The sequence below is a fragment of the Vigna angularis genome, chromosome 2 (assembly GCF_016808095.1).
Source record: "Vigna angularis cultivar LongXiaoDou No.4 chromosome 2, ASM1680809v1, whole genome shotgun sequence".
In the NCBI taxonomy this organism is placed as follows: domain Eukaryota; kingdom Viridiplantae; phylum Streptophyta; class Magnoliopsida; order Fabales; family Fabaceae; genus Vigna; species Vigna angularis.
The window spans coordinates 39,553,865-39,566,219 of NC_068971.1; the positions used below are offsets into that span (position 1 = coordinate 39,553,865).

Sequence of the window (12,355 nt, forward strand, 5' to 3'; positions counted from 1 at the left end):
AATTGACACTTTATTTTATGTTATTTCATATAAGAAAGTTATTTGATAATGTTTAAATGATTTGCATGTTTTATTTATTTATATGTCAATTATATGAATTAAATTTTTTACTTAATATATTTATTATATCAATTATTAATTGTAATTAGTATTTACCAAAATAGCTGAAATAGATAAACTGTAATACAAATAGGTGAGTTAAGTTAATACATTTTCATGATTAAAAAATAATATAAAATAAGTTGAAAGAATAAAATGTATTTAATCAAATAAATTCACTTATTCCAATAAACCGTGGTCAGTTAAATCTGATTACAAAATTTCTGATTTACTAAGAACCGAGTTAAATTGAGTTGATTCAGTTAAACTCGTAATAAAATTCTTCTTCACTGAATTGACTCTGGCACTTTAGAGCATATTATTATAGAGGGAACTTGAATTTATTTTTTGTCATCTCACCATCCTATATTAGTTTTAAGATCATAATACATTTTTCTTTCAATGTAAATATTTTATACAGACCTCGTTTAATCATATTTTACTTACAGCTGAAATTAAAAATATTTATTACTATAGAACATTTATCTAAAATAAAAATGCTTTTAATATTAAAAATAATTTTTTATTTCTATTGATAAAAAATATTATTTAAGGTTCACTATCAACATTTATTGTCTAGTTGATAAATTTTAATGAATAGGTCTCTCACATCTTAAATTTATGATTATACGTCTGCAAAAGACGAGCTATTTTATTTTACTTTTCCGTAAAAATGTTAAAATACACCTTAATATTATTTTTAAACAGTTAAAATTTATTAAAATTATAAAGAGAGAAAGAATCACTAAATAAGAGAACTTTTTTTATAAATAATTAATAAAAAGTATGCCAAAAAACTTAATGTAAAACATTATAGGGAATAGAGGTTGAATAAAAAAATGGAAGATAGTGTAAAAAATAATAAACAATTTTTAAAACAGTTAATCTGTTGACAAGATCAAGAGAAGTTACAATTTCCAAAATAATATATTAACTGATACAAAACTAACCATTTAATTTTATATATGCGGTTATTTCTCATTATAAACATTTATTTATCTATTTTTATAGTTTATTTGTAATTAAGCAGTAATGAGTCATTAATATATCAACAACTCTTTGTTATTATATAGTTTAATAAAATAACATTTATTCTATAGCGAAATACGGTTGAAAATAAAGTGGTATTTGTGTGAAACCCCTCGAAGCTTACATAAGTTACGTGAGTTACCGAGACTTCTTTTTTAATACAGAGACCCATTTCATAATAAATGTGATCTTATTGATTCTGTCTGACTCATAATAATAAGTTTATCTTTTTACTACTCCGTTCCTTTTCTCCAAATAACATCCAATCTAACCGAACAGGAATAAAAAAAATTGATAATAAAACTTTAACTTAAGTTTAAAAATTAAAAATTCTTTATAAAAGTAAACTTAACCATTCGAGCCATCCACCAAAATAAATATTTAAATTATGTTTTGTTTTAGAATTCTAAGTAATCAAAGTGGTAGAGAAATAGGTAAGTAGAATTAGCATTATTTAAAATTTTAAATGTAATATTGAAAAAAATAAAAATATCATGGAAAAACAAGAATTGAAATGAAGAAAATAGAAGGATAATTGGTGGGTCCACGTAGATGGTTTGAATGTAAAAGTGAAAAAGTGAAAAAGTGAAAAAGTGAAAAAGTGAATGGAGAAGGAGAACGATAAGGATGGAATTTAAGGGTGACAGTTTTGGAGTATTATTTATTGATGATGGTGGCAAATTCGGTAAGCTATGCATTTACATTGACTAGATAAAGCAACAATGGCGTCTTGGCTGACCCACTAATCATACTTCTTTTGAACTAACAATAGCGATTGAACCAATTGAGTGGACAAGCTTCTTCAACATTTATTCGGCATTATTTCTGAATCGGTTATGGATTTTTATTATTGTTTCGAAATTTGCACAAACATAAAGCTTCAACCCTAAACTTACTCTCAAGTGCTCAAATTAGTCTTCGGCATTTAAGCAAATTAGACCGTAAACCACCAAATAATGCATATGTTATGGTCACATAATTCTTGTAATATACGCGCGTGTTGAAAAATCCATGTATTTGTTTAACTCAGAAAACGAGAAAAATATTATTATAACAAAACAAAAACAAACTCCTCAAAGACGTATTTTACATGCAATTGCTTTCATAGTAAAATTAAATTATATTTTTAATGAACAGCTTATATCAGTTACAAACGCTTAATTTGATTAAAGCGGGGAATACAAATATCACTGTAACCGGTTTTTTAATTGAAATCAATATTAATTTTGAATTTAAAAGTAGCAAAACATTTATAATATTAAATTTCATTAAAAATAAAGTATCGACCATCGAGTACAAAATAAGCAATGAATTCAAACTATTTGGAGTGTCTATTTTCTGTTTCTCCATGTTGTTCACATGTTTATTCTACACGACAAGAAGATCGAGGCCATTTAACTTTTTCATTTCAAGTACATTTTTTCTTTTTTTTCTCTTTTTTATTCTGTTTTGAAATCTCACATTAAATATTTTTTAAAAAATATTATATAAAAAAGAAAATCTACATATCTATTATTTCTGTTAACGCAACTAGTTTTATGATTATGCAGAGAAGAAAAATGTATTTAGCAGAGAGTGGGAAAGAAGATAAAAGAAAAATACTAGAACTATTATTGAAAGAATCAAAAGTGAAATATATATGGTGTGCATGAGCACAAAACAACTGACAAAAACAAGTCAGTTACAAAGTTATGTTTACATCAACATACCCCCTAAACATAACTAGCGAAAGAATTTACACCTAACAAATCTCTCAACTGCTCAAATATGGACCGTCTGAGAGCTTTAGTAAAAATATCAGCCTTTTGTGTTTCAGTTGGGCAGTGCAACAACTCAACTCTGCCTTGACTCACTATCCCTTAGAAAATGAAACTTAGTATCGATGTGTTTGCTTCTCCCATGAAACACATGATTCTTTGACAGATTTATTGTGGATTTATTGTCAACCATCAGCTGTATGGGTCTTCTACATTTCAACTTCAAGTCTCCAAGGAGTGCTTCTAACCAAATACACTGGCAATTTGTCTCTACAGATAATATATATTCTGCTTCACATGTTGAAAGTGCCACCACACTTTGCTTTTTGGAACACTAGGAGATAGGTGCCCCACCATATTAAATGAAATAACCAAACGTGCTTCTTCTATCCATTGTGTCTCCACTCTAATATGAATCACACCATACCTCCAATATACCTTCCGTGCTGCTGGATGCTTTGGGAAATAGAAGACCAAAATTTGTTGTTCCCTTCAAGTACCTCAGGACGTGCTTAGCTGTTGTCAAGTGTGACGTCCTAAGTTCATGCATGAATCTACTTAGTAAGCCAACACCATAACTAATGTCAAGCCTACTATTGCAGATGCACCTCAAGGATCCCACAATTTGTTTATAAAGTGAGGCATCTACACGTTCCTCTTCATATTGTTCTACAAGCTTTAAATTTGCAATGACTGGGGTTGGAGCACAGTTACAATTACTCATGTTGAAGCATTTTAAGACCTCATTAATGTACCTCGCTTGATGCAGAATAACTCCATTCCTTGTTTCCATAAATTCCAGTCCGAGGAAATAACTCAGATTGCCTAGATCGGACATTTCATATTCTTCCTTCATTTTCTTCTTGAACATATCTATTTCTTCTTCAGAATCTCCAGTCACGAGGAGATCATCCACGTACAAGCACACCAGGAGCTTGTTCTGTAAACCAGCACTTCTTACATACACACCAAATTCAATAGAGCTCTTTTGAAATCCCAGCTTGATCAATAATGCATTGATATGATTGTTCCAAGCTCTTGGCGCCTGCTTGAGTCCGTATAATGCTTTATTCAGCCTATACACCTTTTGCTCCTCACCTTGTTTCTCGAATCCGGGTGGCTGCATCACGTAGACTTCCTCTTCCAAAGGGCCATTGAGAAAGGCTGATTTCACATCTAACTGCTGAATTCTCCAGTTATTCCAGCTAGCAACCGTTATCACAAGTCTCACTGTCTCAAGCCTTGCAACTGGCGCATAGACATCTATATAATCAATTCCTTGTTGATGTAGAAACCCCTTCGCTACGAGTCTGGCCTTTAGCTTTGCTATCTCACCACCTGGTTTATACTTGGTCTTGAAGACCCATTTTACCTCAATTGCCCGCTTATGCTGAGGTAGTTCAACCATGTCCCAGGTTTTGTTCCTTTCAATGGACCTCAACTCTTCAATCATTGCTTCCTTCCACTCCTTCATGTCAATGGCTTGCCTCCAAGTAATAGGCTCTGCATCTGCCAGGAATGTAAGATGAGTCCAGTCTCCAGAATCCAATACATCATTGTCTGCAAACACTTTGTGCCCTGACAGCCTCGTTGAGGGAAATCTAGCTCTTTGTGACCTTCTGTTGTTGCCTTCATTGCCTCCAACCACTTGTTTTTCTTCAGCACGACTGTCTTCTAAAATGCCTTGAACAGAGTCTGGTTTGGCTTCTGTCGTCTTCCAATCAAAGCTGCTTTCTTCGTCCACTATAACATCTCTACTCACAATTATCTGATTCTTCCTCGGATCATACATTCTATATGCACCAGTTGAGTGATACCCGACGAGGATAAGCATCTCACTTCTATCATCTAACTTCTTCCTTCTTTCATCCGGTGTATGTTTGTTACATATAGACCCAAAAACACACAAATTCTTAATTGTAGGCTTAACTCCTGACTAAGCTTCTTGTGGGGTGCAGTTAGGCAATGATCTGGTTGGGCTCCTATTCAGTAGATGAACTACTGTAGAAACGGATTCTCCCCACAAACAGTGTGGCAGCTTCTTTGCTTTAAGCATGCACCTGGTCATGTCAAGCAGCATTCGATTCCTTCTCTTTGCAAGACTGTTGTGTTGGGGTGTGTACGGTGCTACCACTTCATGCACAATACCTTTGTTGTTGCAAATCTCGTTCATTTCAAGTGAGTTGAATTCTCCTCCACCGTCTGTTTTGAAAATCTTAACCTGCAAACCAGATTCCCTCTCCGCCATAGCACAAAATTTTACAAAGCATAAGTATATGTTATTCTTTTCTTTGATCAAGTAAACCCACATCTTCCTAGTCCACTCATCTACGAAAAGCAAGAAGTATTTATTACCTCCTATTGTCTCCACATCAAATGGGCCGCATACATATGAGTAGACAACAACAAGTGGTTGCTTTCCTCTCTTGTACATGGTTTGTTTAAACTCTGTTCTGGTCTGCTTCCCAACAGCACATCCTTCACACACTTTGTTAGGAATCTGTATCTCAGGAGCTCCTTTTACAAGGTCTTTGCTCTTCAACAACTTCAGACTTCTAAAGTTCAGGTGCCCGAACCGGTAGTGCCACAGCCAAGCTTCTTCCTTGGAATCAACAGCAGTCAAGCATTGAACAACAATGATATTAAGATTTACCTTAAATGTTTTGTTCCTGACAAGTGAGGCTCTAAGAACAAGTCGTTGTCTTTCGTCAAATACGTTTATGTGCTTCTGGCGCATAGTCACTGTATAACCTTTTTCGAGAAGCTACCCCAAACTCAGCAAATTACTCTTCATGTTTGGAACATACAGGACATTATTCATGTAGGCAGGTCGTCCATCTTTACGTTTGATCATGATTCTTCCAGCTCCTTCAGCCGTGATCACACTATCATCGGCAAATCGCACGCTGCTTTTGATACTCGGATTCAGATCTAACAACAAATCTTTCTTCCCAGTCATATGGTTGGAGCAACCTGTGTCTAAGTACCAACAGGATTCATCTTCTGCATGACTCGTTTCGTCAGCTAACGACACATGTTCAACCTTGCAACACCTGTCGCATGCATTATCACCGTTCTTGCACTCGTTACACCTGTTATCGCATGCAGAATCACCATTTTTGCACTCGTTTTCGTTATCTTTGATTGTACTCATTAATAACACATGATCAGAATCAGAATCATTTGCATCTTGCACAAGATTAGCCTCCTCATTTCCTTTGCCTTTCTTCCCATCTTCGTTATGCCAGCATTCAGATGAATAATGTCCGAACTTACTACACGTATAACATTGTATGTTTCTTTTATCAATTTTACTTCTTCCTCTCCCTCTTAAGTGTTTTTCGCCTCTCTTGTTGTCGTTCTTGTTTTCACTACATTCGTCTTCATTGTTTTGATCATAGACACCCGAGTTTCTGCCTCCGGTTCGACCTCCCCGAGCACGACCTCTACCTCTTCCATTTCCACGTCCTCTGGTTTTGTAATTGCTTCTAGCCTGTAGGGCTTGGTTTGTACCTTGATTCACTTCTTTCTCTGCATTTATTCTTTCGATTAATCTCTGTTCATGTGCCTTTAGCGAATTTTGTAATTCCTTCACCTTCATCACTTCAAGATCTTTGCATTCTTCTATCGCAACGACGATATGGTCAAACTAGGGTGTCAAGGTTCTGAGAATTTTCTCGGCTATTTTCCTGTCTTTCATAATTTTGTCGCATGATCTCATCGCGTTTACAACAACTTGAATCCTTCCAATGTAATCTATTACGGTTTCTTGCTCGCCCATGCACAGAAGTTCGTATTGTCACTGCAAGGATTGCAAACGAACCTTCTTCACCTTGCCGGAATTACCGTATCCCTCTTGCAAGATGTCCCATACTTCTTTTGTCGTAGTCGCTTTCGAAATCTTCTGAAAAATGGCAACCGACACACACTGATGTAGGAGCATCCGGGCCTTGCAATCTAATCGCTTATTTTCTTTGTATCGCTTTGTTTCTTCGAAGTCACCCTTCACTGGTTCCTTGAACCCCTTCTTGACAATCTCGTCAACCTCTTGATAGCCAAAAAATGGCATCCATTTTAACACACCAATCATCAAACCCTTTACCGTCAAACACAGGAAGGTTACTGTGTATTACGCCGGCTATCTTCTTAATCGTCTTGAGTTGATCCACCAGGTTTCGAACCTAAGCTCTTGATATCACTGTTAGCGCAACTAGTTTTATGATTATGCAGAAAAGAAAAATGTATTTAGCAGAGTGGAAGAGAGGATAAAAGAAGAATACTAGAACTATTATTGAAAGAATCAAAAGTGAAGTATATATGGTGTGCATGAGCACACAGTAACTGACAAAAACAAGTCAGTTACAAAGTTATGTTTACATCAACAATTTCAAGATTTTAAATCAGAAATAATATAATTTTCTTTAATATGAATTGAACTCATGTCAAAGGTTACTTCATGTTAGAACATTATGTTCCATCCTTTTAGTTTGCTTTATTTTTCATTAAATAACAGAAAGCCACTTTTTGAAAGCGAAGAAATTGAAAATGAATATGGCAACCGACACAAGGTTGTGCAATTAATTTCCACGGTTTGAATAAGATTCAACACAAAGTGAAGCTATTTTATTTCATAATGGTAACATGAAACGAAATTGATTTTTGCTCATTATTTCTAAGTTCAGAGTTGCTATCAAAGGACTACAATGACATGATTTATTTTTCTTCCCTCCATTATTAGTTTCTGACTCCAAAGCCTGGGTTGTAATTTCAGAATCCATGTTTGAAAATGGAGATCCTTTATCACCAATGTGTTTCTCAAATTTTTATAACATTCAAAATCTCATTTAAATATATTATCACTTAATAATTTTATTCCACGTATCAATCATTCTTTTATATTAAAACAAATATACCCATTTTAAAAAATAATTAAATTTCCAACTTCATTTATCTGCCTACCAATCTTCTTTTCTGCTGTCATATTTTGTTTACATGTTGAAACTATGGTTGGTTAATGGCGTTCTATTGGGTTTGACATATTGGTGAGCACGTGCAAAGAGAGATTATAAATCACAGGTGTTTGAAGCGCTCCAATATCACTAGATTAAGAAAAGGTAAGAAATTCGAGAGTTTTTGGTTTCAATGAATATATTATCAAAGTTGGTTAGTGCAGTTCTTATATATCCTCTAAAACCAAATCCTTTGCTTTCTTTAGTAACAACTTTAGCTATAATCCAAGTCTAAATTCGAAAGAGTACTTTTTGTCAGAGCAGCTGCAGCGGAATGGTTAGCGTGGAATAACAAACCAAGAGGGGGGGTGAATTGGTTCTTACTAAAAACGTGTGCCTTAAAAATTTCTACTCAATTTAAACTTACTTAGCAAATAATAAAGACAATAAAATAGAGTAAGGTTGAGAGAAATTTGCACAGATGATTTTATCCTGGTTCAAATCTTACCAATCCTACGTCCAGTCGCTTATCTCAAACAAGATAAACACTTCACTAATCACAAAACAATTACAAACTACAATCACACAGATACAATTTGTAAAAGTTTAGAAAACACCTCTCTTGATGCCACAAGAGATGAAACAACACCTCCTTTGAATCTTCACAGAGGATGAAACACTTCCTCCGAATACTTCACGAAGGATGACTTCCTCTTCCAAACACTTCCTTAGACACACCAAGGATGAACCAGCTATTCCTCTATCACCGTAGCAGTATTTCACCAACTCTACAGACAGAGTTTCCTTAGCTGAGCAAGAGCACACAATTCTCAAGAGTTTCTGAGTATTTGAGCACAAGGGAAGAGTTGTAGTTGATAACCTTGAGAGGAAATGAGAGTCTATTTATAGACTCATCCAAAGGCTCTTCCATTCTTCGAAAATGAGCCATCTGACTGTTTTAATCGATTAACTTAAGTATTAATCGATTAAAATAAGTACAACGGCTAGTTCTTCAAATTTGAAACCCCCAACGGCTAGTGTTAATCGATTATTCTCAGGTTTAATCGATTAACTAATCGATTATTTTAGGCTTTAATCGATTATTCCAGTGCAACGGCTAGTCTTCAACTCTGGAACCTCCAACTGCTCTATTTAATCGATTATTCTCAAGATTAATCGATTATGTAATCGATTAAAACAAGCTTTAATCGATTATTCCAGAGGCAATTTGGTTTTCAGTGTCAGCCTCGTTTTAATCGATTAATACCCATTTTAATCGATTAAAACAGTGCACTTTGGACTCTGGTTTTTTATTATATAGTATGGAATTACATGGAATCAAAAACACTAAATGTCTAAGTCCTAGACACTAAATTACAAAAGCTTTCCATAGCAATACAAGTCTTCATAACATCTTGAATCTTGATTTCTTCTTGACTTGATTTTGGACATCATCAAAACTTCATGTGCATTATTTTGCTAACACTTTTTTTTTTTTTAATCAGATTCCATGAAATTTTTCATCTTTGTGTAGAACTATTTACAAATAGTTAAATAATTTCATAAAACTAATATGTCAACCATAAACTCTAAGTTAATAAATAATTGAAATTTAATAACAAAAACAAGCAACAACAACAATACACTAAAATCTGGCAAGACAAAGGTTATTTTTCTTTGAATTAAATTTCTTTCAATTATTTTTCTTAATTCCAACCATGAAACTCCCAACATAAATTAACTGAAAATGATGCTTTCAACACATTCGTAAGTTGTGGTTCACTAGCTAAATAAGCATGTAGGTTAACCAAGAACAAATAATCATGGAAAATAATTATGAAGTTCAAAATTACAAAAAAGAAGAAGTTATAAAGGGGTTAAGTTTTCCAAAGTAAATGGTTCAACCATTAAAAACTATCAATTCAGTGGAACATTCTATCGAATAAAACTAGTGCACTATAATACATTCTATCGAATAAAATTAGTGCACTGTAATACCTTCTTCCTTAGAAACCATAACTCTACAATTGAAAAAATAAAAATCAAACCAATTCACATAAATCTTGATGGCTCCATCGTGTATGCATGGTGAAAGAAAAATTCTTGACAGTAATAAAATAGTTCTCCACCTAATACAATGGCTAGTTGATAAGTTAGAAATAAAGAAAAATGAAAGTCTGCACCCTTTGTCTTTAAGGTCTTCACTAGTTGACCCATCAAGATTCATGAGTCACACAAAAAATTGTGATAAACCAAAACTGACTCACTAGTCCTACACGTTTTTCCTATGATTTCATAGAAGGAAAGCATGGTTCAAGGTTTAATTATAAATCAGCAGCCTTAACTCAATAAAAGAAGTTTTCCATAAGTAAAAGGCTTCCATAAACATCCTGTTAATTAATTAACGTGTCCAAAATAGCATATGTTGGCTCTTCATGTGATGGTTGATTCATACCAAGACAATTATTCCAAGCTTTTTCAAAGAATAAAGGAATGTGCGACTGAGTATATGGTCAGCTTTTGTTCATTAATACTACACAGTTTACCAAGGAAAGCATGGTTCAAGATTATATTAAAACAAAACACACAAGCCTTAATATACCACTTACACGGTCATAATTCAAGACACTTTGTGGTGAGGGCAACAACATGATTTGCAAGAATAAAACTAGAGTAATGGCTCAAACAATAATCTAAAATAATTAGGATCTTATGTGTCATAAAATGCCTTGAAAGCATGATGAAAGATAATAAAAGAATTGAGAGGTATTCCTGTATGGGGTCGAGTCACCTAAGTCTGCACGTCTCTTGTTGTCTCCGCTCGGTCTTCGTGAGATTCTTTTCTCCGTTGTCCAAAGTCCGTCCGTTCTGTACGCCTAGGAGGGTACCTGTCAAAGGTGCTCCGATGCTTAAGTTAGTAATGGTCCGATCGGTGGTTTAGGTACTGCAATAAATGCGTAATTAATGAATCTGCCTACCTCTTACCTTTGACCTGTATTTATAGTTTTGGTCATGGGCCTAGGATTAGCAAGGCCTTAATCACGGCCCAATCCAGAGCCAAATCCTCTAATCGGTGTTTTACCTTAATCACACTTGGAGACCTACCTGTCACGACCGTCCGGTCTGGGTGTTCGAGACCTGCCGTCTGTCCTATGTGTTTTGTCTGGGGCCGTCCGGGGGTCATCTGGTACAAGAGGTATGACCAGCATTTCATCTAAGATACACGGTTTTATGCATCAAAAGCAAGGAAACAGAATTTTCTTTACTCTACCATCTCTTTGTATAGACCGTGAGAGTTATCCCTCATGCACCACCAAGGAAGGAAACATGTACTACACTTAGATTGGCATTCAAGATCTATCATTTCTTATCAAACACAACTTATAAGGCATATATGAATTTCACAACATTCGACCATATTCACTAGCTTATATTTTACCAAGACATAATATTCATCTCAACAACATTCACGAGCAAGGAAGAAACATAAGCCAAAAGATTATATTGTCATGTAACAACAATGAAACCAAAATTCATATTATTGATCAAGCGTTACAAGGTCATACGATCTAAACCTAGATTAGCTCCCCTACCTCTTCTTCTCGACTATAAGGTTCTTCTCTACACGAGACTAAGCAGATTCAACCCTTATGCACTGTGTAAGATAGTCTTCTCTCGTCTGGAAATCCTTTGTCATTTGTCCAACCTCTCTACTTTACATGTCTAACTTACTTTTTCTATAGCCTTTTTTTATCAGGAGTTAAACCAATGAATCTAGAAAGGATGTTGAAAGCATACATTAAAACCAGCATTAGATTTTCTTACAAGTGACTCTACAAGGCTTCCAAGTCTTGAAACTGTTAGCCTTTGTTTTCTACTTCAGGGTGTTTCAATAGTTAATGTCAAGTACAAGATAACGCCAATCCCAAGTATGCACACTTGAAAATATAAGTTATATTCTAGGGAAAGAAAAATGTAAAGACTCTTAAGAAACTAACTAGGTTGAACGAGATTAGTTGTAAGTGTAAGTTTTTTCCATTGGAGACAATATCTACTTGAAAAAAAAGTATATTTGAGTGCATTAAATCTTAAATCTTAGTGTTTATAACTTGTATAAATTATAGTTTGCAAACCATAGTTTTATCCAATAGATATGAGATTTTTGTTTATTCCATTCAAAACATGGTTTGAGAGTCAAAATCATTTTTAAACACAATAAAATCAAGATTTTGTCCAACATGTTATTTATGAGTTAAAATCTGGTTTCTATAATCGAAGCAAACAATTTATTTGAGTCAAATGAAAAAAAAAGTATATAAATAAACTACTATTGTTCTAATACCACATGTTTCATTTTTTTTCATTAATTTCATTATGTTAAAAAAAAACAACTATTTTTATATTGTTGTAGATTATACGACTTTTAAATTCCTTAACTTATTCAATAACATTTCTTAAAAGTGTATAATTTCAATAGAGTTTAATCACAAGAAAAGTTATATCACGAACACTTTTCTTCCA

The 12,355-nt window shown here is 34.0% G+C and overlaps 1 protein-coding gene across 1 annotated transcript; it reads right to left on the minus strand.

The window, feature by feature from the left end:
- Positions 1-5,649: 5,649 nt before the first annotated feature.
- LOC108327557 (uncharacterized) lies at positions 5,650-6,486 on the minus strand. Its single transcript, XM_017561248.1, has one exon. It carries the CDS (start codon positions 6,484-6,486, stop codon positions 5,650-5,652), a length of 837 nt encoding a protein of 278 aa, XP_017416737.1.
- Between the last annotated feature and the right edge of the window lie 5,869 nt (positions 6,487-12,355).